This window comes from Aethalodelphis obliquidens, unplaced genomic scaffold (assembly GCF_003676395.1).
Source record: "Aethalodelphis obliquidens isolate GAN/ISIS:26980383/991018 unplaced genomic scaffold, ASM367639v1 scaffold4, whole genome shotgun sequence".
NCBI classification, from domain to species: domain Eukaryota; kingdom Metazoa; phylum Chordata; class Mammalia; order Artiodactyla; family Delphinidae; genus Aethalodelphis; species Aethalodelphis obliquidens.
In genome coordinates, this window is record NW_020837948.1 from 62,132,644 (window position 1) to 62,159,703 (window position 27,060).

At 39.9% G+C, this 27,060-nt stretch overlaps 1 protein-coding gene and 1 pseudogene across 2 annotated transcripts; both read right to left on the minus strand.

The window, feature by feature from the left end:
* Nucleotides 1-4,820: 4,820 nt before the first annotated feature.
* CENPH (centromere protein H) lies at nt 4,821-27,060 on the minus strand. 2 transcript variants are annotated; one of them, XM_027100946.1, is made up of 9 exons: nt 26,852-27,060; nt 25,081-25,136; nt 15,929-15,977; nt 15,456-15,530; nt 13,074-13,130; nt 9,763-9,826; nt 9,384-9,435; nt 7,192-7,355; nt 4,821-5,325 (listed from the first exon to the last, which is right to left on the minus strand). In XM_027100946.1, the coding sequence occupies exons 1-9, from the start codon at nt 26,974-26,976 to the stop codon at nt 5,230-5,232; spliced, it is 738 nt and encodes a 245-aa protein (XP_026956747.1). In that variant the 5' UTR covers nt 26,977-27,060; the 3' UTR covers nt 4,821-5,229. The 2 variants fall into 2 exon arrangements, with proteins under 2 accessions (XP_026956747.1, XP_026956748.1); XM_027100947.1 differs by lacking the exon at nt 13,074-13,130 and having other exon boundaries at nt 4,886-5,325.
* Nucleotides 25,144-26,459, minus strand: LOC113617617 (mesoderm-specific transcript homolog protein pseudogene; annotated as a pseudogene).

Sequence of the window (27,060 nt, forward strand, 5' to 3'; positions counted from 1 at the left end):
AATTCTCTGTGTGTCCCTTTGGGCCTCCTCCCTCCCTAATGTGCACGTGCATCTGCATTACACGTTAACCAGAGCTCATCAAACATGGGAGCACTTGCTCAACCGCAAAGATCTTTTTGTTTTTTTCTTTCTTCTGACTCTAGCAATGTAACTTCTTAAAACAATAGCCTTCTTTCCCAGATCTGTAGGGGGTCACGGTGACTTGCTGCTCACATGGTTTATGTATGCTTGGTGAACTTTATGTAAAATATCGGTTTGTCATTTTGATGTACAATCCTTTGTCTCAAAAATATATGACTGTGCCTTAGACTTATAACAGGCGGAAAAGTTCTCAGAGCTTTCTGAGAATCGGCCACCTGGATTATAATCCTGTTTGGCTTGAATAAAATTCCTCCCCCCCCACGCTTATCTTGATAGTTAATTGAATATCAACTCAATAGTTAATTGAATTTTCATCGACAGTGGGAGTAAAAGATGGTACTCGAAAAAACTACATACTGAATGACTCCAAATATATGACACTCTGGAAAAGGCAAAACTATGGAGACACTTAAAATATCAGTGGTTGCCAGGGGTTGGGGAGAGGGAGGGACAAATAGGCAGAGCACAGGGGATTTTTAGGACGGTGAAACTATTCTGTATGATACTATAATGGTGGGTACATGTCATTATACATTTTTCAAAACTCATAAAATATACAACCCTTGGGTGATAATCACATGTTAATGTTAGGGTTCAGTTGTAACAAATGTACCGCTCTAGTCGGGGAATGGTGACAGCGGGGTGAAGTTGTGCCTGTGTGCGGGAAGTAGGTATACGGGAACTCTGGATTTTCTGCACCATTTTGCTGTGAACCTAAAACTGCTTTAAAAAATAAAGTGGGTCTTCCCTGGTGGTGCAGTGGTTGAGAGTCCGCCTGCCGATGCAAGGGACACGGGTTTGTGCCCCGGTCAGGGAAGATCCCACATGCTGTGGAGCGGCTGGGCCCGTGAGCCATGGCTGCTGAGCCTGCGCGTCCGGAGCCTGTGCTCCGCAACGGGAGAGGGACAACAGTGAGAGGCCCGCGTACCGCACACAAAATAAAAATAATAATAATAAAAGTGTATTAAAAAAATTTTTTTAAAGTCACCATTGCCGAAACCAGATAAACTAATGTGTTTTTAAAGTTCAAAAACGGTGACTATACTTGATGACATTGTATTGTACAACTGAAATTTACTGAGAGTAGAACTTAAATGTTCTCACCAAAAAAAAAGAAAGAAAAGGTAAATATGTGAGGTGATGGATGTGTTAACTGGATTGTGGGAATCCTTTCACAATGTATACATATATCAAATCAACACACTGAAAACTTTAAATATTTTACAATTTTGTCAATGACCTCAATAAAGCTGGTGGGGAAAAGCTCAAAAGCAACAGCAGCTTAGATGCCTAGTACACAGACTTTTCATTTACATTCAGAGAAACAGCAAGTTTCTATGTGAAAATCTACAATATTAGATTCTCATTCTGGTCATTTAAGAGAGAATTTATTGGCTACTTTTCTAAATAAAATAAATATTTGTCATTTTCCTTTATGATTATACTTAAGAGATGAAGAAAATGGGCAAAGAATTCCCATGATTTTTTTTTTTTGCGGTACGTGGGCCTACTCACTGTTGTGGCCTCTCCTGTTGCGGAGCACAGGCTCCGGACGCGCAGGCTCAGCGGCCATGGCTCACGGGCCCAGCCGCTCCGCGGCATGTGGGATCTTCCCAGACCGGGACACGAACCCATGTCCCCTGCATCAGTAGGCGGACTCTCAACCACTGCACCACCAGGGAAGCCCACAGGTGGATTCTTAACCACTGCGCCACCAGGGAAGCCTGAGATTTTTTTTTTAATTTTATTTTTTTATACAGCAGGTTCTTATTAGTTATCTATTTTATACATATTAGTGTATATATGTCTAGAGATTTTATTAAAAGATAAACTTTCCAAGTCCTGTAATACCAAGAAGTTTCCTGGGGATACCTGATGATAAATTCAGAAAACGTCAAATGCAATACAAATTACTGGTCATATTGGTATGAATTTTGTTTGGGAAGACTGCCAGGAAAATGCTCTGACTTTTCTCTACTTGTGGATTTATTTGTAAGTGTTGGCATTCATACTCCACAGAATTCTCATCCAGGCCCCTTCTTGATTAGTTCTTTCTAGGATGAAGATGATAAAAGTAGCTGAAGCTGAGGCAGCAAACCAAATCCTATCTTATCTTCCTGCTGCTCAGTTTCAATCACCCTTCTGTCATCACATCATTTGATTACTCATCCCATGCAAGTCTCGTGATTTTCGTCTTGTAAAACAAAGGATGTTGTCCACCCTCCAGTTCTACAAGGATCAAGTCATTAGCCACTGCCATACCTGACCTACAGTATACCCTGAAAGGAATTCAGAACAGAGGAGGCACTCTGTGCTTTAGGAGAACAGGCAAAACAGGCCCTTAGTTAGATATATTTCAGGAAATTTTGTGATTCTGGTTTCTTGCATCCTCCCATACTTAGAAAAGCACTAAAATCCTTAACTGGTGTATCTGTTCCTCTTGACTAGCAGTAACCTTCTACTGAGATGTATACTGGATTGCACATACTTATTAGCCAAAGTCACATATATAATTGGCCTGTCCCCCTACCTCTTCGGAGCAGTTCCTCAGAGCTCTCTGAGAGGCTATCTCCTAGTCCTCAGTAGGACACAATAAAACTCAACTCACAGCTCTTACATTGTGCATTTTTCTTTCAGTCAACACTCTATATCCTGAATGCTATTACTTGACTATTTTCATGGACCTGTGGAGCACACCATCTGATTCTACCTTATATTGTGTCTTAACGTCCCTATCTTATCTGGCCTTTGACTTTCTTGTTCCATGTACCTCGTTCCTGACATTTGCTGTACATCTGTTAGGTAGAACTCATTGTGTATGACAACTTCCTGATGTGATGCAATACAAAGTACCCAGAACAACTTGTGAATTTTCTTGATAAAAAAAAATTGAAACTACTTTAATAAAGCACTTAGATCTGACTTCTGATTTACAGGAATAAAGAAGTGAAACAAGCTACCTACACTACTAGGAAGCAATCAGACTAATCAGAATAGAGAACTTTCTACAGGGCAACTGGTTCAAGTCAATGACTGTAAGAAGAAGAGGTTGGGGGTGCATATAATCTGTTGCAGCTACTCAATTCAGTTCAACTAGAGATCTTATGATGGGGTTACGTCCCAGTAAACCTATCCTAAGTTGAAAAGATCCTAAGTCAAAATGAATTTAATACACCTAACCCTTTTTTAATGTATTTTTTTAAGTCTTTATTGAATTTGTTACAATATTGCTTCTGTTTTATGTTTTGGCTTTTTGGCTGCGAGGCATGTGGAATCTTAGTTCCCTGACCAGGGATTGAACCAGCACTCCCTTCATTGGAAGGTGAAGCCTTAACCACCAGACCGCCAGGGAAGTCCCAATACACCTAACCTTAAATGTGCTCAGAACACTTACATTAACCTACAGTTGGGCAAAATCATCTAACACAGCCTATTTTATAATAAAATGTTGAAAATGTCATGTAACTTATTGACTACTGTACTGAAAGTGAAAAACAGAATGGTTTAAGTATACTGGTTGTTTGCCTCTGTGACTGTGTGGCTGACAGATGTGGCTCGCTGCTGCGGCCCAGCATCATGAGAGTAGTGTTAGCCCAGGAAAAGATCAAAGTTCAAAATTCAAAGTATGGTCTCTACTAAATGCACATAGCTTTTGCACCATCAGAGTTGAAATATCCTAAGCTGAACCATCATAAGCAGGAGACCAGCGTATGCTATTGTAGAGGGAAAGCAGCCATAGATAATATGTAAACCTATGGGTGTGGCTTTGTTCCAATAAAACTTTATTTATAAAACCAGTCAGCTGGTAAATCAGTTTGATATGACGAAACAACCAACCAAACAACCATCACCACCACCACCATTTTTAAGAAAAATGTATTAGCAAAAGCACCACTAGCCTGGATTTTAAAAGACTGTGACTATACCCCAATAAAGATGTTTAAAAAAAAAAAAAAAAAAAAGACTGTGACTGTTTGAGATGTAAAAAGATATTTGGGTCCCCAACTAAGAAAGCTGTTCAGATGGGCATAATCTCTAATGCCCTCTTCAGATATGGCCAAAGTTAGTAATGGATAGGGAGAACCTCCCAAAGGGTAGAATGAACCACAGATAAAGAACTGCTTCCAGGGCTTCCCTGGTGGCGCAGTGGTTGAGAGTCCGCCTGCCGATGCAGGGGACGCGGGTTCGTGCCCCGGTCCGGGAGGATCCCACGTGCCGCGGAGCGGCTGGTCCCTTGAGCCATGGCCGCTGAGCCTGCGCGTCCGGAGCCTGTGCTCCGCGGTGGGAGAGGCCACAGCGGTGAGAGCCCCGCGTACCGCAAAAAAAAAAAAAAAAAAAAAAAAAAAAAAAATGCATAAGGGGGAGTGAGAGAACTGGGGAAATGGTGGTCAAAGGGTACAAATTTGCAGTTAGAAGATGAATAAATTTTGGAGATCTAATGTACAGCACTGTGATTCTAGTTAACAATACTATATTACATACTTCAAAGTTACTAAGAGGGTAATCTTAAATATTCTCACCATGATAAAGAAATGATAATTATGTAACATGATGGAGGTGTTAGCTAATGCCATGGTGGTCAAATCAACATGTTGTACATCTTAAACTTACACAATGTTATATATCAATTATATCGCAAATTTTTTTTAAAAAGGCAAAAGAAAATCTCTAGTGAGACAGAACTAAAATGAGATTTATTTGAATAAAACACAATTGACAGTTGAAAAAAATAAAGATGTGGATATGCTTTTCTAAATTTCCAATATTTTGGTTGACAAACAAATACAGAGAAGTATTCCAAATGAGAGTTGGGACTTACAGGAATGTTGTAAAAAAAAAAGTCCACATTCAGTGGAAAGCTGGACTAGATATCTTTTGGGACACTTCCAAGGCTAACATTTTCAGATTCTTTTAGATTATGCCAGTCACTTTATCATATTTAAAGCAGTAAATTCCATGTACCACTGTTAAGCTAAAAAAAAATTGCAGTATTAGAACAGTTCCAAAAACACTGAAAAGCATTTCACTTGAAATTTGCAATTTAAATGACATTAAAGACAGAAACAAAAATACGTCAAAACAGAATTCTTATTGGATCATGGTGAGATTCTTCTCAAGCTGCAGAACAGTTTCCTTAAGGGCAGAATCCTCTGCCCAGTTGGCTTTACTCCCCAAAATGAGGTTCTGTATTTAAGAAAAAAAATTTTTAAATTAATGTTCTAAGTACTCTTAAAAATTTATCAAGATTTAAAAAAAAATCCTCAGGACTTCCCTGGTGGCGCAGTGGTTAAGAATCCACCTGCCAATGCAGGGGACACGGGTTTGAGCCCTGGTCCGGGAAGATCCCACATGCCATGGAGCAACTAAGCCTGTGCACCTTAACTACTGAGCCTGCGCACTAGAGCCCGCGAGCCACAACTACTGAGCCTGCAAGCCACAGCCACTGAGCCCGTGTGCTGCAACTACTGAGCCTGCGCGCCTAGAGCCCATGCTCCGCAACAAGAGAAACCCCTGCAATGAGAAGCCTGCGCACCACAATGAAGAGCAGCCCCCGCGCACCACAACTAGAGAAAAGCCCGCGCACAGCAACGAAGACCCAATGTAGCCAAAAATAATAAATTAAATAAAGGAAAGAGGGACTTCCCTGGTGGTCCAGTGGCTAAGACTCCGTGCTCCCAATACCGGGGGCCCGGGATTGATCCCTGGTCAGGGAACTAGATCCCACATGCCGCAACTGAGAGTTCGCATGCCACAACTAAAGATCCTGCACGTAGCAATGAAGATCCCAGTACAGCCAAATAAATAAATATTAAAAAAAAAAAAGTAAAGAAAAACCTCCAGGCTAAATGAACACATAAAATTTAAAAACTGACATAATGGGGACTTCCCTGGTGGCGCAGTGGTTAAGAAGCTGTCTGCCAATGCAGGGGACAAGGGTTCGATCCCTGGTCCGGGAAGATCCCACATGCTGTGGAGGAACTAAGCCCCTGCACAACAACTACTGAGCCTGTGTGCCACAACTACTGAAGCCCCTGCGCCTAGAGCCTGTGCTCTGCAACAAGAGAAGACATTGCAATGAGAAGCCCAAGCACCACAACGAAGAGTAGCCCCTGCTCGCCAGAACTAGAGAAACCTGTGTGCAGCAAAGAAGACCCAACACAGCCAAAAAATAAATAAATAAACTTAAAAAATAAAAAAAACCCTGACATGACAATAACTACCAATATTCATTGAGAATTTGCTTCGAGCAGACACTATGCTAAACAGATTAACATGAATTATCACCTTTAGTTCTAATAACCACTCTTCCTACACAAGGAAACTAATGCTTAGAAAAGTTATATAATTTCCTCAAGGTCAGCAACTTTTTTAAAAAATTTATTTATTTTAATTTATTTATTTGTGTGCAGGCTTTTTCTAGTTGCAGTGAGCGGGGGCCACTCTTTGTTGCGGTGCGTGGGCTTCTCATTGCGGTGGCTTCTCTTTTTGCAGAGCATGGGCTCTAGGCACGTGGGCTTCAGTAGTTGTGGCATGCAGGCTCAGTAGTTGTAGCGCAAGGGCTTATTTGCTCCATGGCATGTGGGATCTTCCCAGACTGGGGATCGAACCGTGTCCCCTGCATTGGCAGGCGGATTCTTAACCACTGTGCAACCAGGGAAGTCCCTCAGCAACTATTAAGTAGCTGGTAGGATCTTAACTCTAGATTCCCATCACCTGCATCCATGTTTTCCCCACTTCCCAACTTGAAGTCTAATGTTCTTCGTCGTTATACCATTCTGCCTCCACAGAGCTGCTGACATCATTTCCATTTATAAATGCCTAAGGTCTAACTATAACAAAAAACCGAAGCCTTAAATGCTAAACAGACATAAGTTCAAGATATATGTAAGCAGCTTGATATTCAGTACTGAATTATTTAGTAAGACCAAAAACTAAATGAAAAAAAAAAAAAAAAGAAAAGAAAACTAAATGAAAATAAGCCTGAAAGTAATAGAACCATTCACTTTTGAAAAGTTCTTTACCCCGCTTCCTATTTTATAAAAATATTACCTGGAACACATGTTGAATAACTGTAGTAATCTGTATCTCCATCTCCAGGTTTTGTTGTATGGTCTTTATCTTCCCCGAATTTTCCATACTACCCAAATCATCTTTCTGTTTGTTCTTTTCAGTCTGTATTTCGAAAAGCTTCCTTTCTGAAGCTTGTTTTAACTCTATTGGGTTAAAAATAAAACCATATACTATATATGATAACGCCTATAAACAAGAATCTTGAAAACTTATGAAGCAGAACAGTTACTGATTATTTCAGTCAAGAGAAAATTTTTAATAAGCAGCATTTTAGGCTGCAGTTCCATTTTGATCTGAAAATGATTTCTCTGGTGCAAAACACCAATATTTTAATTTCATACTTAGTATGTCCTCTGTGAGATGTTCAAGGTATGTATGTATGACAATGATACTGTCTACAAATGTTTGCTGTGGCATCATGTCAAAGAGGACTTACTCCGGGTTGCCAAAAAATAGCAGGAGATATATGTAAGGAAATACTTTCCCCCCCTTTATTTACAAAAATTACAACATCAACAAGATGAATTTTCAAGGAAAGGTAAGATTCCCTTCTCCAGGGATAAATACCATCAACCATTTTTTTTTGTTGTTCCTGAAATGTTCTGAGAACTAAACTAGAAATCTTCCTGGTAAACCCATCTTAAGTTGAAAATATTCTAAGTCAAAAATGCACTTAGTACACCTAATCTACCAAACATCACAGCTTAACTTAGCCTACCTTAAACATGCTCAGAACACTTACATTAGCCTGCAAATGGGCAAAATCATCTAACACAAAGCCTGTTTTATAACAATGTGTTAAATATCTCATGTAATTTATTGAATACTGTACTGAAGGTGAAAAACATAATAGTTGTAAGTGTATTGGTTGTTTACCCTTATGATCACGTGGCTGATAGGAGCTGGGGCTCGATGTTGCTGCCCAGCATCACAATGGAGTATGTTACTAGCCCAGGAAAAGAGCAAAATTCAAAATCTGAATTCAGTTTCTACTAAATGCATATCATCATAAAGTCAAAAAATCATTAAGTCGAAACATCATAAGCTGGGGACAGATAGTATTTGAAAACATAAATGGGTGTATCTCAGGAGCTTGGTTCCTTGACAGGAATGCAATGGAAAAAAAGCCAAAGGGTCAAAGATGACCAGGACTACTTCTAATCCTGAGATTACTTACAAAAAGGCAAATCTACATAATATTTTAAAATAATAAATCATGCCTATACTGTTAAATGAAAAAAGCAGTTTACAACACAGAATAAAATTATGCCAATTTTATTTTATAAATAAGAAGCATTGAAGATCGATTATCTCTTGATAAAATTAAAAATTTAACTTCCTATGTATGTTTTTCTGTTTCTAAATTCTTTATAGAGAATATGTGTTACTTCTGAAATACATTTCAATAAAACATTTCAATGCAAAAAGCCATCTCATGTTCATTAAGTTAAAAAGCTGTAGAACCATATGCATCAAGTGATCATTTAAAAATTATGTTTAGGGGGCTTACTTGGTGGCACAGTGGTTAAGAATCCGCCTGCCAATGCAGGGGACACGGGTTCGAGCCCTGTTCTGGGAAGATCCCACATGCCGCGGAGCAGCTAAGCCCGTGCACCACAACTATTGAGGCTGCGCTCTAGAGCCCAAGAGCCACAACTACTGAGCCCACATGCTGCAACCACTGAAGCCTGTGCGCCTAGAGCCCGTGCTTCACAACAAGAGAAGCCACCGCAATGAGAAGCCGGTGCCCCGCAACTAGAGAAAGCCCGCGCACAGCAACAAAGACTCAACGCAGCCAAAAATAAAATAAAATAAATAAATTTGAAAAAAATTATGTTTATTTAAATACATTTATATGGGTGTGGAAAAAGGCCTGGAATGATGTACTCCTAACTGTGGTCACACAGGATGGAGGTATGGCTTTCACATTATACTTTTTTGTATTATTTGATATTCCTTCCCCCACTGAGAATATCTTAATTTTTGTGACTTAAAGTTCTAAAACAACAAATCAAGCAAAATCCATTTTATATACTACTTTTTAAATTGCTATGTCCAAAATTTTAAGGAAATTAAAAAATTTTTCAGTGATTGAGAGATCTGGCCTTATCAATCTTCATATTAAGTGAAAATGTGTTCTCCAAAAAAAAAAAAAAAAGTGTTCTACATACGCAATCTCTTCTTTCTAACATCAAGCAATTTGTCTTCCAAGTCCCGGGTTTCCTGTTATTAGAAATAAAAAGATTAAGGCACATAACCTAAGAACACACCTATAATATTTAAATCACTGAATTTATCTATTCATATTTTCTAGAGCTCCAGTTTTCAATTCCTCTGTTTCCACACAACAAAAGGGAAAGGAAAAGTAGCTTAAATGATAAGTAGATAATTAGTCAGAAATAATGGAATTATGGAAAAGAGAAAATTTAAGGACAGTGAATTCCAACCCTATCAGTCTCTTTGGGCAATCCTATTTAGTCACATACAGTTACCAGCAAGAACGTTACTGAAATCATGAGAATGCATAAGCAGCTTTATATTTAAAGTTACCTGCTGTGATTTCATTACTGATTTATTTAGACTTAGTATTTGTTTCATGTTATCCATGAGCACACTGAAAAGGAATCAAAAATATGATTAACAGTTAAAAAAACTCAATTAAGAAATCAGTTAGTATATATTTACTTTCATTATATTCACTGTACACTTCAATAGAAAGTCATTGTTTAACAAAATAAGTCTGGAAAAATTTGATGTAAACTAAATTTCTGTTTAGAATTAGAGATGCATTTCCCTAGAAAAATTTTTGCTCACAGACAACAAAGAATATCAAATAACATTACTTTTGTTTTTTCTCTTGGCTGCACTGCACGGCATGTGGGATCTTAGCTCCCCGACCAGGGATCAAACCGGTGCCCCCTGCAGTGGAAGCTCGGAGTCTTAACCACTGGACCGCCAGGGAATTCCCCAGGAACATTTCTAAAAATCTCATATTTAGGGGGTAAAAACCCTAACAGCTTGCTAATACATAGCTTTTTTTTGGGAAACAGACTTTAGTTTTTAGACAAGTTTTAGGTTCAAAGCAGAACCGAGTGGAAGGGAAGCCCATGTACACGCTGCCCCCACGCTTGCACAGCCTCCCCCGCAGCAGAGCGATCCATTTGTTACAAATGATGAACCTACACTGACGCATCATTATCATCCAGAGGCCATGGTTTACATTAGGGTTAGGGTTCACTCTTGGTGTTGTACATGCTATGAGTTGACAAATGTATAATGACATGTATCTACCATTATCATATCATACAGAATAGTTTCAGTGAATAAAGTGCTTTTATCCCCATTTCTCCAACAAGTATTTCTTTTTTTTTTTTTAATTAGTTTATTTATTTATTTTTGGTTGTGCTGGGTCTTTGTTGCTGCGCATGGGCTTTTTCTCTAGTTGCGGGGAGCAAGGGCTCTAGGTGTGTGGGCTCAGTAGTTGTGGTGTATGGGCTTAGTTGCTCTATGGCATGTGGCATCTTCCTGGACCAGGGCTCGAACCCGTGTCCCCTGCATTGGCAGGCGGATTCTCAACCACTGCGCCACCAGGGAAGCCCCTCCAACAAGTATTTCTGAGTGACTACTACATGGCAAGACTATGCCAGGCACCAGGAATATAAAACAGAGTAAAACATAGTACGTGTTTTCAAAGAGGAAAGAATCTTATGGGGGAAAAAATAAATCCACAACCATCATATGGTTTCATTACAACCAGTAATGGATATGAACCCTTCTAAGAGTTGTGCAAAGGGTGGAACGAGGGAAATCCTTGAGTCTTAAAAGATGTAAAGTATAGTTGAACCTTGAACAATGCAGGTGGGGTGAGTGGTTAGGGACACCAACCATCCCACACAGTCAAGAGCACTGCTATCTCTGCCTCAAAAACAAAGGAATTAAATGACTCACCCAAGGGAAGAAAGCTGAAACAGTTTGGATCAAACCCTAGTTCTTCTGATTCCACATACTGTGACCTCTAACTAAACACAAATCTTCCCCCATACTTAGTTAACTTAAAGATCTGTAAAATGAAAATACAGGTGCCATATTTATTGAAAAAAACCCCAAACAACCTGCATATAAGTGGACTTGGGCAGTTGAAACCCAGGTTGTTCAATGCTCAAGTGTAATTATGAAGATTACCTAGATCAAGCAGTTTAGTACGGCTGGAGTAAAAGGGTGGAAATAAGACTGGATGAGAATAGTGGTTCTCATATTTCAGAGTGCCACATCCCCTTGGGAGGCTCGTTAAATGTGGATTGCCAGCTCCCTATCTTCAGAGATTCTGAGTCAGCAGGTTTGGGATGGGACCAGCAATGTGACCATTGTGAAAATACTAATTATCCTGATAATCAGCCAGGAGTGAGAAACACTGTAGAAGTTTACCTGGGAGGCTGAAAAAGGGGACTATTTGCACAGACCTGAGAGCTGAACTCATTTTCTGCTAGTTACAGCTATACGTGGTTGTAAACTTTAAGACAGGCTAAAGGCGCTGCCTCAGCCTACCTGGCCATTGTGCTGTCTTTGGTGTCAATGCGATGAATCTATCCTGCACTCCTTTACAAGAATGTTTTAAGCTCTCCTTTCGTGGGGGAGCAATATTTAGAGAGTTCAAATTCAGATTTTAGGATTTATGTAGTCCTGGAGTTAAATGGAATATGGGAGGAATGGGTATCAGTCAGGGCTAAGACGTCCAGATAGAGAAAGTGCCAGATCCATCTCGGTACTTTTCCTGTGCCAACAGTGGGGTGGTGGTGGTGGTGGTATTTTATCACAAGATTAGAGCTTTGGGAGATAAAATCACAGGTAAGGCCCCGGTGGCCAGGCACTTAGGATCAGATTACAGATGACCTTGATTGCCCGGCCAATTACTGAACCTACACAAGATCATTTCTGCCAATACAAAAATGAGGAGTATATTTCCTATCTCATTGAGTTGTTGTTGGCTTAAATGAGATAGCATTGCTCCTGCTTTACAGTAAATCCCAAATGAAAGTTAACTTTCAAAACCTTCCTTCCGGGGCTTCCCTGATGGCACAGTGGTTGAGAATCCGCCTGCCAATGCAAGGAACACGGTTTCGAGCCCTGGTCCAGGAAGATCCCACATGTCGTGGAGCAACTAAGCCCGTGAGCCACAACTACTGAGCTTGCGCTCTAGAGACTGCGTGTCACAACTACTGAAGCCTAGAGCACGTGCTCCGCAACGAGAAGCCACTGCAATGAGAAGCCCGCACACAGCAACAAAGAGTAGCCCCCGCTCACCGCAACTAGAGAAAGCCCGTGCACAGCAACAAAGACCCAACACAGCCAAAAATAAATAAATTTATTAAAAACAAAAACAATCTTCCTTCAAAATTCTCAGATTGGGGACTTCCCTGGTGGTCCAGTGGTTAAGACTCCACATTCCCAATGCAGGGGGCCTGGGTTTGATCCCTGGTCAGGGAACTAAACCCCGCATGCCGCAACTAAGACCTGGTGCAGCCAAATAAATAAATATTAAAAAAAAAAATCCCCCCCCCCAAAAATCCCATATTGTATAGGTAAAACCTCCATTGCTTCTTAGGGTCCCGATCCATATGAAACAAAATGTCAACAGGACTATAAAAGTTGTAGTGATGAGAAGGGCCCACAGAAATTCTGTCATGTTTCTTTTTTTTTTTTTGGTCATGTTTCTTATTCCCCAGATAAAGGTGGTCGGCAGTGACAGGTAATTAAAAAAAAAAAAAAAATTCACAGAACTAGTCATTATGCGGATCTCCCTTATTCCCATCCTTGCCAAATCCAGAAAAAATAAAATAAAACAAACAAACAAAAAAACATACCTAGTCTTGGTGTTAATTTTCTCCATGTGTTTTTTAAGTGCACTTGAAAGCTGCATCCTATAGAGGAAAAAAGCTTCCATTATAAAACATGGTTAACATTTAGGGTACACTGAAAAAGAAAATTTAAAAATACGACAAGGTAAAGATTGATTTCTCTTTAAATATAACATAAAACAAAAGTAGGTTTTTAAACAGTATCATATGGGAAATACTTTGATAAGTAAGTTATAGAAATATGAAGGAACAACAATATGGATGCGGCTGTTTCATGCAGTTGTGCATATGGCCAGAGAGGGGGGCTGAGCAGACCTGGCACCCAGCCTGAACTTGCTCTCCAAGCTGTCCACCTTGGTGCGGGGCTGCGAGGAAGCATTAAGGCACTACAAAATGTAATGTACAACACAATAAACATGTTTAACACTGCTGTAAGTTATATGTGCAAGTTGTTAAGAGAATAAGTCCTAAGAGTTCTCACCACAAGAAAATAATTTTTTTTGCTATTTCTTTAATTTTGTATCTATATGAGATGATGTTCATTAAACCGAATGTGATAATCATTTCAAGATGCATGTAAGTCAAAACATTATGCTGCACACCTTAAACTTATACAGTGCTGTATATCAATTATATCTCAATAAAACTGGAAGAAAAAAAAAGGTACTACAGAGATCAACAGGGGCCCAAAATGTGTAGAGTTAGGGAATACAAAACCATACTTGACTGTGAACTTTAAAATGTGTCTATGTAAAAGCAAGCACTGTAATTTATTTTTAAATTCAAATAGCTAATAAATAATAATAAAAAGGCAATCAGGGGCTTCCCTGGTGACGTAGTGGTTAAGAATCCACCTGCCAATGCAGGGGACACGGGTTCGAGCCCTGGTCCGGGAAGACCCCACATGCCACGGAACAACTAAGCCCGTGCACCACAACTACTGACCCTGCGCTCTAGAGCCCGAGAGCCACAAACACTGAGACTGTGTGCCACAACTACTGAAGCCCACACACCTAGAGCCTGTGCTCCACAACAAGAGAAGCCACTGCAATGAGAAACCCATGCACTGCAAAGAAAAGTAGCCCCTGCTCGCCGCAGCTAGAGAAAGCCTGTGCACAGCAATGAAGACCCAAAGCAGCCAAAAATAAATTAAAAAAAAAAAAAAGGCAATCAGCTCAGCAATATTAGTCATTTCATTAAAGGGGGATATCTTAATAGCTCTGAAGCCACCTTAGTTAAAAAGTATGATCTATATAATGAGCCAGAATATGAAATGAGGGAAAAAAGTTCACTGCTAGAAGCAATTAAAAGAGATTTAATTACTTTTCAATTAAATGTAAATAAATTCATCTGGGACGGCCAGAAATACAAGGAAAAAAGTGTTAAGAGTCATTCACTTAATTGAGATTATTAATTCAGATCATAAGTCTATAATAGAGACCACTGTCTTATTAACAACTGTATGCCAGCTCCAGCACAAAGCTTACGACACAGGAAGCACTCAAATATTTGTTGAATGAATTTTAAAATATATATGCAAAGCCTAAAATTAAAAATATATTTAAACTCACTGACAATTCTTTTACTCAATTAAGAGTTACTGGAATAGGGGACTTCCCTGGTGGTCCAGTGGTTAAGAATCCACCTTCCAATGCAGACGACACAGGTTCAATCCCTGGTCGGGGAACTAAGATCCCATATGCCACGGGACAACTAAGCCCTTGAGCCACAACTACTGAGCACACAAGCCACAACTAGAGAGCCTGCATGCCGCAACTGTTGAGCTTGAGCGCCAAAACTAGAGAGAAGCCCAGGCACCGCATGAAGATCACGCGTCCCCCAACTAAGACCCGATGCAGCCAAAAACTAAAATAAATAAACAAATATTAAAAAAAAAGTTACTGGAGTAAATGAATCCATATAATCATTTCAAACACAGAATGAGATTTAACCTCACACTTTAATTGTCTTGACTGACATTTCCTTATTAACCCTATCTTATGTAACTTCTTCAAATGAAGACATTAATGAATGACGTAACTTTTCTCTCAGGGCTCAAAATTTGTGGGACCATTATCTAAACATCATTTTGATTGATTACTTCAGACTAGTTAAAATATCCCCTGCACCTTGAGTCATACCCATTTTGCATACTTAAAAGGTAATAATTGGGCTTCCCTGGTGGCGCAGTGGTTGAGAGTCCGCCTGCTGATGCAGGGCACGTGGGTTCGTGCCCCAGTCCAGGAAGATCCCACATGCTGCGGAGCGCCTGGGCCCATAAGCCATGGCCACTGAGCCTGCACGTATGGAGCCTGTGCTCCGCAATAGGAGAGGCCACAACAGTGAGACGCCCGCATACCACACACACACAAAAAAGGTAATAATTACCTGTCTAATGCAAGCTTTTTCATTTCAAAAGCAATTTTTGCCTCTTCAATTTCTTTTTCCAGTTCTTCAATTTTACTGCCAAAGAAGCATGAACAAAAGAATTTCAGCAATATCAGAAAAAGTAACTACTTGAAGAAAGGTATAAAGTAAATCTTTGAAGAAAGTAAAATGCCTGTTCTCTAAATAAAAGTATTCTACAGGCTCCCAACATCTATGCATTTACAGATTTGGTAAACTGATTCCTGCTATGATACTTCGCTAAGTATCTTGTTAAGGTGTGGAGGATGCCAAAAGTGTTAATATGATCACTCATGTGCATGTAAGTCTACAACCCACATCAACAACTTCTCAATATGTGCATGACAAATTACTTGGAAAAAAAAAAGGAAAGGAAAAAGAAAGACAATATTATAAGGTGGATAATATTATTAAATCTGTAAAAACCACAACTAAAATTTTAAAATATGACCTACGCTTCAATTTGCTTTTCCTGCATGATTTGTTCTGGAGTTTTTTCTTCATCTACAAATAAATAAATTTTTGACGTTAGTAGTATTTTATTAAAGCATTGTCCAAAAGAAATATAATGTAAGCCACAAATGCAAACCAAATATGTAATTTTTAATTTCATTTCCACACTACAAAAGAAACAAATGAAATTAATTTTAATATAGCTTATTAAACCCAACAGATCCAAAATATTATCATTTCAACAAGTAATCAATTTCTAATTACTACTGAAATATTTCACATTCTTTTCTTCTGTGCATATTTTACATTTACAGTCCTTCTCAATGAGGACTAACCACATTTCAAGTGTTCAACAGTCACATGGAGCTAATGTCTATCACATCGGACAGCAGTTATGGAATGATAGAAAAAGAGTAAAAAATGAACAAGATCACAGGGCTTCCCTGGTGGCGCAGTGGTTGAGAGTCCGCCTGCCGATGCAGGGGACACGGGTTCGTGCCCCGGTCCAGGAAGATCCCACATGCCACGGAGCGGCTAGGTCCGTGAGCCATGGCCGCTGAGCCTGCACTCCGCAACGGGAGAGGCCACAATGGGAGAGGCCCGTGTACCGCAAAAACAAAAAACAAAAAACAAAAAACAAAAAACAAGATCAATGTAAAAAAGAAAACTGTATGTCTATATATTAGCAACAAACAATAGGAAATTAAACTTTAAAAATACATGTAAAATTGCACGCAAACACACAAAATACTTAAGGATAAATTTAACAAAATACATGTATGACCCCTACACTGAACACTACCAAATACTATAAGTTTATTTAATTTAATTTTATTAATTTATTTATTTGTTTTTGACTGTGTTGGGTCTTCATTGCTGCGTGTGGGCTTTCTCTAGTTGCGGCAAGCAGGGGATATTCTTCGTTGTGGTGTGCAGGCTTCTCACTGCGGTGGCTTCTCTTGCTGTGGATCATGGGCTTTAGGCACACAGGCTTTAGTAGTTGTGGCTCGCGGGCTCTAGAGCACAGGCTCAGTAGTTGTGGTGCATGGGCTTAGTTGCTCCTTGGCCTGTGGGATCTTCCCAGATCAGGGCTTGAACCCGTGTCCCCTGCACTGGCAGGCGCATTCTTAACCACTGCGCCACCAGGGAAGACCCCATTACAAAATACTGAAATGGAAAGATAAACTATCTATATGTATTGGGAGAATCATTATCGCTAATATAACAATTTCACCCATACTGATCTATAGATCCCACTCAAATCCCAGTCAAATCTGTAGAAATTGACAAACTGATTTTAAATGCATATAGAAAAACAAAGGACCAAGAATAATCAAAGCAATTTTGACAAAGAATGTTGAAGGACTTACAAGAACTGATAATCAAGACTTACAATAAAGCTACAGTCATCCAAACAGCATGGTACCACCGTAAGGATAGACAAATACCTCAAAGGAACAGAAGAAAAAGTCCAGAAATAGACCTACACATATACAATGGATAAAGAAAAGTCTTTTCAACAGTGCTAGAAAAACTGGATTTCTATATGGAAAACAAATGAACCTTTATCCTTACTTAGCGCACACCATACACAAAAGTTACTCCAAAAGTAGCAGGATACAAAATTAATGCACAGAAATCTCTTGCATTCCTACACACTAATGATGAAAAATCTGAAAGAGAAATTAAGCAAACACTCCCATTTACCATTGCAACAAAAAGAGTAAAATACTTAGGAATAAACCTACCTAAGGAGACAAAAGACCTGTATGCAGAAAACTATAAGACACTGATGAAAGAAATTAAAGATAATACAAACAGATGGAGAGATATACCATGTTCTTGGATTGGAAGAATCAACATTGTGAAAATGACTCTACTACCCAAAGCAATCTATAAATTCAATGCAATCTCTATCAAACTACCAATGGTATTTTTCACAGAACTAAAACAAAAAAATTCACAATTTGTATGGAAATATAAAAGACCCCGAATAGCCAAAGCAATCTTGAGAAAGAAAAATGGAGCTGGAGTAATCACGCTCGCTGACTTCAGACTATATGACAAAGCTACAGTAATCAAGACAGTATGGTACTGGCACAAAAACAGAAATATAGATCAATGGAACAGGATAGAAAGTCCAGAGATAAATCCACACACATATTGTCACCTTATTTTTGATAAAGGAGGCAAGAATATCCAATGGAGAAAAGACAGCCTCTTCAATAAGTGGTGCTGGGAAAACTGGACAGGTATATGCAAAAGTATGAGATTAGATCACTCCCTAACACCATATACAAAAATAAACTCAAAATGGATTAAAGACCTAAATGTAAGGCCAGACACTATAAAACTCTTAGAGGAAAACATAGGCAGAACACTGTGACATAAGTCACAGCAAGATCCTTTTTGACCCACCTCCTAGAGAAATGGAAATAAAACCAAAAATAAACAAACGGGACCTAATGAAACTTAAAACCTTTTGCACAGCGAAGGAACATAAACAATACGAAACGACAACCCTCAGAATGGGAGAAAATATTTGCAAACGAAGCAACTGACAAAGGATTAATCTCCAAAATATACAAGCAGCTCATGCAATTCAATATCAAAAAACCAAACAACCCAATCCAAAAATGGGCAGAAGACCTAAAGAGACATTTCTCCAAAGAAGATACACAGATTGCCAACAAACACATGAATGGATTCTCAACATCCTTTCATTAGAGAAATGCACTAATCATTAGAGAAATGCAAATCAAAACTATAATGAGGTATCACCTCACACCATTAAGAATGGCCATCATCAGAAAATCTACAAACAATAAATGCTGGAGAGGGTGTGGAGAAAAGGAAATCCTCTTGCACTGTTGGTGGGAATGTAAACTGATACAGCCACTATCGAGAACAGTATGGAGGTTCCTCAAATAACTAAAAACAGAGCTACCATAGGACCCAGCAATCACACTACTGGGCATATACCCTGAGAAAACCATAATTCAAAGAGTCATGTACCTCAATGTTCACTGTAGCTCTATTTACAATAACCAGGACGTGGAAGCAACCTAAGTGTCCATCGACAGATGAATGGATAAAGAAGATGTGGCACATATACACAATGGAATATTACTCAGCCATAAAAAGAAACGAAATTGAGTTATTTGTAGTGGGGTGGATGGACCTAGAGTCTGTCATACAGAGTGAAGTAAGTCAGAAAGAGAAAAACAAATACCATATGCTAACAGATATATATGGAATCTAAAAAAAAAAAAAAAAATGGTTTTGAAAAACCGAGGGGCAGGACAGGAATAAAGACACAGACATAGAGAATGGACTTGAGGACACAGGGAGGGGGAAGGGCAAGCTGGGACGAAGTGAGAGAGTGGCATGGTCATATACACACTACCAAATGTAAAACAGATAGCTAGTGGGAAGCAGCCATAGAGCACAGGGAGATCAGCTCGGTGCTTTGTGTCTACCTAGAAGGGTGGGATAGGGAGGGTGGGAGGGAGACACAAGAGGGAGGAGATATGGGTATATATGTATATGTATAGCTGATTCACTTTGTTATACAGCAGAAACTAACACACCATTGTAAAGCAATTATACTCCAATAAAGATGTTTAAAAAAAAAAAAAGAATCTCAGTCCTGTACGTTAAACCTAACACCTTAAGACTTCTAGAACAAAACACAGGAGAAAACTTTGCAACCTTGGGGTAGTCACAGTTTCTTAGATAGAACTCAAAAACCACAAAGTACAAAAGAAAAGAGTGAAAAATAGTGCTTCATCAAAATTAATGCCTTCTGCTCCTCAAAAGACAATGTTAAGGAAGTAAAAAAGCAAGCAACAAACTAGGAGAAAAATTCTGCCATATATGTATACATATGTATATACATACACACATATATTTATTTATTTACCTAAAAAAGGACTGTATTCTTGTTTTTAAAGGATTGAATATTTTATTCTTTAGTGTTTAATAGAATACATCATGTATTCAGTTATAATTAAAGAATTCAAACTCAATGAGACTAACAATCCAATTAAAAAATGGGTAAGCACCTCCTAGAGTAATGGAAATAAAAACAAAAATAAACAAATGGGACCTAATGAAACTTCAAAGCTTTTGCACAGCAAAGGAAACCATAAACAAGACCAAAAGACAACCCTCAGAATGGGAGAAAAAATTTGCAAATGAAGCAACTGACAAAGGATTAATCTCCAAAATTTACAAGCAGCTCATGCAGCTCAATAACAAAAAAACAAACAACCCAATCCAAAAATGGGCAGAAGGCCTAAATAGCCATTTCTCCAAAGAAGATATACAGACTGCCAACAAACACATGAAAGAATGCTCAACGTCGTTAATCATTAGAGAAATGCAAATGAAAACTACAATGAGATATCATCTCACACCAGTCAGAATGGCCATCATCATAAAATCTAGAAACAATAAATGCTGGAGAGGGTGTGGAGAAAAGGGAACACTCTTGCACTGCTGGTGGGAATGTGAGTTGGTACAGCCACTATGGAGAACAGTATGGAGGTTCCTTAAAAAACTACAAATAGAACTACCATATGACCCAGCAATCCCACTACTGGGCATATACCCTGAGAAAACCATAATTCAAAAAGAGTCATGTACCAAAATGTTCATTGCAGCTCTATTTACAATAGACCGGAGATGGAAACAACCTAAGTGCCCATCATCGGATGAATGGATAAAGAAGATGTGGCACATATATACAATGGAATATTACTCAGCCATAAAAAGAAACGAAATTGAGCGATTTGTAACGAGGTGAATAGACCTAGAGTCTGTCATACAGAGTGAAATAAGTCAGAAAGAAAAAGACAAATATCGTATGCTAACACATATATATGGAATTTAAGAAGAGAAAAAAATGTCATGAAGAACCTAGGGGTAAGACAGGAATAAAGACACAGACCTACTGGAGAACGGACTTGAGGATATGGGGAGGGGGAAGGGTGAGCTGTGATAGGGCAAGAGAGAGTCATGGACATATACACACTAACAAACGTAAGGTAGCTAGCTAGTGGGAAGCAGCCGCATGGCACAGGGACATCGGCCCGGTGCTTTGTGACCACCTGAAGGGGTGGGATAGGGAGGGTGGGAGGGAGGGAGACAGAAGAGGGAAGAGATATGGGAACATATGTATATGTATAACTGATTCACTTTGTTGTAAAGCAGAAACTAACACACCATTGTAAAGAAATTATACCCCAATAAAGATGTTAAAAAAAAAAATGGGTAAGGATTTGAATGGATATTTCATAAAAGTAGATTTATACATCTACTTCATAAAAGTAGATGTATAAATTGCCAATAAGACATGAAAAGATAATCAACAACATTAGTTATTAGGGAAATGTAAATTAAAACCACACGAGATACTACTATATACTTACTAGAATGGCTAAAATTTAAAAAGACAGGGGACTTCCCTGGTGGTGCAGTGGTTAAGAATCCACCTGCCAATGCAGGGGACACGGGTTCGATCCCTGGTCTGGGAAGATCCCACATGCCACGGGGCAACTAAGCCCGTGCGCCACAACTACTGAGCCCGCGTGCGACATCTACTGAAGCCCACACCCTAGAGCCTGTGCACTGCAACTACTGAGCCCGTGCTCCACAATAAGAGAAGCCACTGCAATGAGAAGCCCACACAGTGCAGTGCAGAGTAGCCCCTGCTCGCTGCAACTAGAGTAACCCGTGCACAGCAACGAAGACCCAACGCAGCCAAAAAATAAATTAATTAACTAAAACAAAAATGGTGAGGGCTTCCCTGGTGGCGCAGTGGTTGAGAGTCCGCCTGCCGATGCAGGGGACACGGGTTCATGCCCCGGTCCGGGAAGATCCCACATGCCATGGAGCGGCTGGCCCCGTGAGCCATGGCTGCTGAGCCTGCACATCCGGAGCCTGTGCTCCGCAACGGGAGAGGCCACAACAGTGAGAGGCCCATGTATGGCAAAAAAAAAAAAAAAAAAAAAAAAAGGTGAATTTTGTTACACGAATTAAATCACAAAAGGAAGATGTCAGAAACAAAAAAATACATACCATATAAATCCATTTACATCAAATTCTAGAACAGTACTGTCCAAACCACTGTTCTGTTCTGTGATGAATGAAATGCTTAATATCTGCACTGTCCAATATGGTAGCCACCAGCCACATTGTGGCTTCAGCATTTGATATGTGATTAGTGCAACAAAGAATTTTAAATTTTATTTGATTTTAATTAACTTAACTTTAAAAGGCCACCTGTAGCTAGTGGCTACTGTATTGGACAGCACTACTCTAGAAGACAAATCTGTAGCAACAGAAATCAAATTGATGGTTGCTGGGGTCAGGGTGGGGACTGAGTGTGAAGTGGCACGGGCAGGTGTGACAGAAATGTTCTACGTCTTGATTGTGGTGGTAGTTACAGAGATGTATACATTTGTTAGAACTCACCAAATTGTACCCTTAAAATAGATGCACTTATTGTAAAAAAAATTTCTTCGTGCAATAAAGTCTCAGTAATATATATATATATATATATGTATATATATATATAGAGAGAGAGAGAGAGAGAGAGAGTGTGTGTGTGTGTGTGTGTGTGTGTGTGTGTGTGTGTGTGTGTGGTACGCGGGTCTCTCACTGCTGTGGCCTCTCCCGTTGTGGAGCACAGGCTCCGGACGTGCAGGCTCAGCGGCCATGGCTCATGGGCCCAGCCGCTCTGCGGCATGTGGGATCTACCCAGACCAGGGCACGAACCCATGTCCCCTGCATCGGCAGGCGGACTCTCAACCACTGCACCATCAGGCAAGCCCTCAGTAATATACTTTTTAATGGTAAAACACTAATCAATTTTAGACAAATATCTTCTCTCAAAGACTACAACCTAACTACTTATGGTTTGCTTCAAATCTGTCCTCTCCTTTAGTTGTAGAAATTCTAGAGTGTGGACTATTAAATCTACTCAAGTTTTCAGATGTCACAAGCCCTTAAAAATAAAATTATCTATACAAGGAAAACAAGAACTGCAGGAGGAGGCAGACTCTTTTATCACTTGGATTTTAGCTTTAAGGTCATCTTCTCGAAGAAGCCATCTCTGATTCCTCTGTCTAAAGTAGACACTCCCTCTTATCATACCAATATTTCCTTCATCACATTTACCTCACCTCATAATTATCTCACATGTTTCTTTGCTTACCTGTTTTGCTACATAGAATTTAAGCTCCATGAGGGTAAAGTCTGCCTTGTTCAACACCGTATCTCCATCCCTAGCATCAATTCATTCAACTATGAGTGCAGGAATACTCATAGAGATAATTCTTCAGTGGTCCAAATTTTGAATAGCTTTTCCCTTATACCTCGACATCTAAGATCAAATATACATTTTTTTTTTTCTTTTCTTTTCTTTTTTTATGCGGTACGCGGGCCTCTTACTGTTGTGGCCTCTCCCGCTGCGGAGCACAGGCTCCAGATGCGCAGGCTCAGTGGCCATGGCTCACGGGCCCAGCCGCTCCGCAGTATGTGGGATCTTCGCGTACCGGGGCACGAACCCGTGTCCCCTGCATCGGCAGGCGGACTCTCAACAACTGCGCCACCAGGGAAGCCCTAAATATACTTTTCTATTATGTGGGCTCTCATGCCAGAAAAAGCATTAGGTATGTCGTACTTCTCATCTCTAAGGTAAACATAATTGGTTTAATACAAGGAACATGGGCTTTGGAAACAAGAACACCATTAATTCCTCCAGGGGAAGGGCAGGGACCTACTAACCATCTTTGAGTTAAGCATTTTTTAAATTGAAGTATAGTTGATTTACAATGTTGTATCAGTTTCAGGTATACAGCAAAGTGATTGAGTTTTACATATATATATATATATATATATATATATATACACATTTATATATATATTTTATATATGTAATAGATATTCTTTTTCAGGAGGTAAGCATTATCGATGTAACAAAAGGGATATGGCTTTGGAGGCAATAAGGCCTGGTTCATATCCTAGTTCCTATAGTTACTAGTTACAGTAAGCAGAAAAGAGGCTGGGGGGCCCATTTTTTTAGGGTTTGGTTTGGTTTGGTTTGGTTTTTTGCAAAATATGACTTTAGAAACCCTGGAATGGAGATGGAAAACACACCAGAAATGCCTTCAGATCTATGGCCTTAAAGAGAGCTTGAGCAGAGCTCAAAAATCACCTAAGTTCAAACACGGATTCAGGGAAGTGATTAAGACATCTATGAGGTCCCTCGGCTTCTCCACAATTTTTTTTTTTAAAGATTTATTTATTTATTTATTTTGGAGGTGCCAGGCCTCAGTTGCGGCACACGAGATCTTCGTTGTGGCACGTGGGTTCTTTTAGTTGCGGCATGCGTGTGGGATCTAGTTCCCTGACCAGGGATTGAACCTGGGCCCCCTGAGCTGGGAGCGTAGAGTCTCATCCACTGGACCACCAGGGAAGTTCCTCCACAATTCCTGATTCCACCTAGTGTACTATTTGACTTTACTCTTTAAGCTTATTTCATAGGGAAAGAAAGAGTAACCAAAATCTATCTTTGTGACCCAAGGGCTTACAATAAATCAGGTGGCTATTAGGTGGTCATTACTTCAGGATGACTAAACCATCATTTTACTACTCTCTTGGTCCCTGAGATTTCTGGATTAATAATTTTAAAAGATAAATTTAAAACTTTTCTGTGTTTAGAATTGAAAATTTTTACTTACGCCTTTATGCCTCTTCTGCTCTCATGCCAATAATCCAGTGTTTCTCAAAGTATAGGTCTCAGATCACTTGCTTTACAATCATCTAATCTGCTAATTTAATGTTCAGGTCGTTGATGGTAGCAAGTTTTGTGATACCCTAAGCCCACAGGGATTTCCCAATTCTCTGATCAACAGAACTTAATTGTCCTGTATTGTTATTTACTTGTTTTATATACATTTCTTGAATTCCTAACTAGTTCCTTAGGGCCAGGGCAAGCCTGCTTTTTGCATTCTTACAGGGTATAGTACTGCATTATGCTGGCCCTCCCATTCCCTAAATAAATATATTTTTGTAAAATTGGTGTTTTCCCTGGAGTACTGTTCATCAACAAACTCACAAAACCTTATTTGAAAATGAAAATACTTACTTGCATCAACCATTGATTTATATTCCAAGAGTTGTTGTTTGGTCTGTGCTCTTACCCTGAAAACAGATAAAGAGAAGAAAGTTATATACTTATTGAGGTTTTACTCATTACTATATTATAAATCAACTCATCTTTTTGGCAAGTTGATGCAACAAAATGAGTATAAATAAATAGCATTAAGGTCTTCCATTTTGGCCTATTTAAAACAGGTATAAAGAATTTAAGGCCTCAGAAAAATACTCAAAATGAAATACAGTAGGAAAACAGCATCTGTGAGGAAAAGTTTAAAATTTGATTTTTAAATTTATTCTTAATGGGCCACACTGAAATGAGGCTTAAAGAGAAGGGCTACACAAAGAAATAGATCAAAACGAGTCAGGTGGACCTTTGTGAGAATAGTGTTTGGTAGCCAGGACCTCTTTTGGGCATTTCTTCCTAAGAGGAAAACACAACAAATAAGGGAATGGGGGAAGGTAATACGGGGAAGCTATTCTTTCCAGGAGTTGATGAAGCCCATACATGCATTCAAGAAGGCCATGGGATACTCTAGCTGTGGACAGTGGCTAATATGGCCATCCAGAATTGACAATGGACTGCAGTAGCATTTTCCTATATGGCTCCAAGAACTCTGGATAGGGAATGACCAGATGCAAAGACTCACAGATAATATGAATGGGAATAGTTAAAGGCAAGAGCTCCGACCCGGTGTCTTCTAAACTTCTTCCTCTGATGTATATATTATAAAAGACTGTCGATAACTAAGTTCCCATCTCCCATCACTGTTGCCTATCCCTGTCCACAGGTCCCACAACTCACTGTCAGAGGGTCGGGTATATGGCCCAAAGACGGGGGTGAGACCTTGAGAGAATACAAAGATGTTCATGAATCATGTGAGAATGGGTGAAAGCATGCCTCCATCTTTGAGAAGCCTTTGAAGGAGAGGATGGTGAGTCTTGGGAAATACAACTCTGTTTGACAGAGACTCTTCATAGTAAGCCGACCAGATCAAATCAGCTTGAACCTGCAGAGCAGCTCCTGGGCAAAGACATCTACATAATCATGAGAAAAAAAGTTGGTCCTGAGGTTGTGTTCCAATAAAACTTTACTTAAGGGGACTGAAATTTAATTTCACATAATTTTCACCTGTTATTAAATATTCTTGTGACTTCCCCCCCACCACCACTTAAACACATGAAAACTATCTTTAGCTTGAGGGGGTCACACAACAACAGAGTAGGATGGATAAGGCCAGGGCCACAGTTGCCCACTGGTGTAAAAGACTGATGTCCTTTCTCATCAAATCTTGCCGTAGCAACGTAGAGACGTTGCTTCCTGGTAGAAAATATAACAAATGAAGCTTCTGCATTGAAAAGGGCCATACCTACAACAGAAAAGGGCGGAGCCTCCTCCCTCCGAAGTTATCAGGGCTTCGATGCAGCCCACATAAGGGCTTGAAAACCGGGGTCCCAGGGCATGAGTGGGTAAGAAAGGAGGCGTTAATTACAGCTCAGTAGGCTCTAAGGGCCCTTTGCTAAACGCTGACTCCAGAATATCTCGTTTAATGCCCACAGCAACTCTGCTAGGAAGCTGTCACTTTTCTCTCCTTTGCCAAGATGAAGAAAGGGGCTTAAAGAGCTTAAGTGAATGATGCAGTCACGCAGCCATTAAGCGACCGACGCTGAATTCGAACCCCGGACATTTCTAAGCAAAGCGGGGAGCTCCTGGCCACGACGCCCACTTGGTTCCCGCCCAGCCGGCCAGAGGGAACAACCTGAGCAGCAGGGCCATGCGGTCCTCGGGACGCGGCGCCTGGGCGCCGGCGACCTGCGGCGGCTCGCCTTCCCCTCTGGAGTCCGCGGCCTCGGCAGCTGCTTCCTCCTCGGACTGCGTCTCCATCCGCTGCGCGAAGTGCTACCACTCAGGACCGGAACACTCTGCCCTAGAAGGGACCGCTTTTCCCGCCACTAAATTGACACCGGA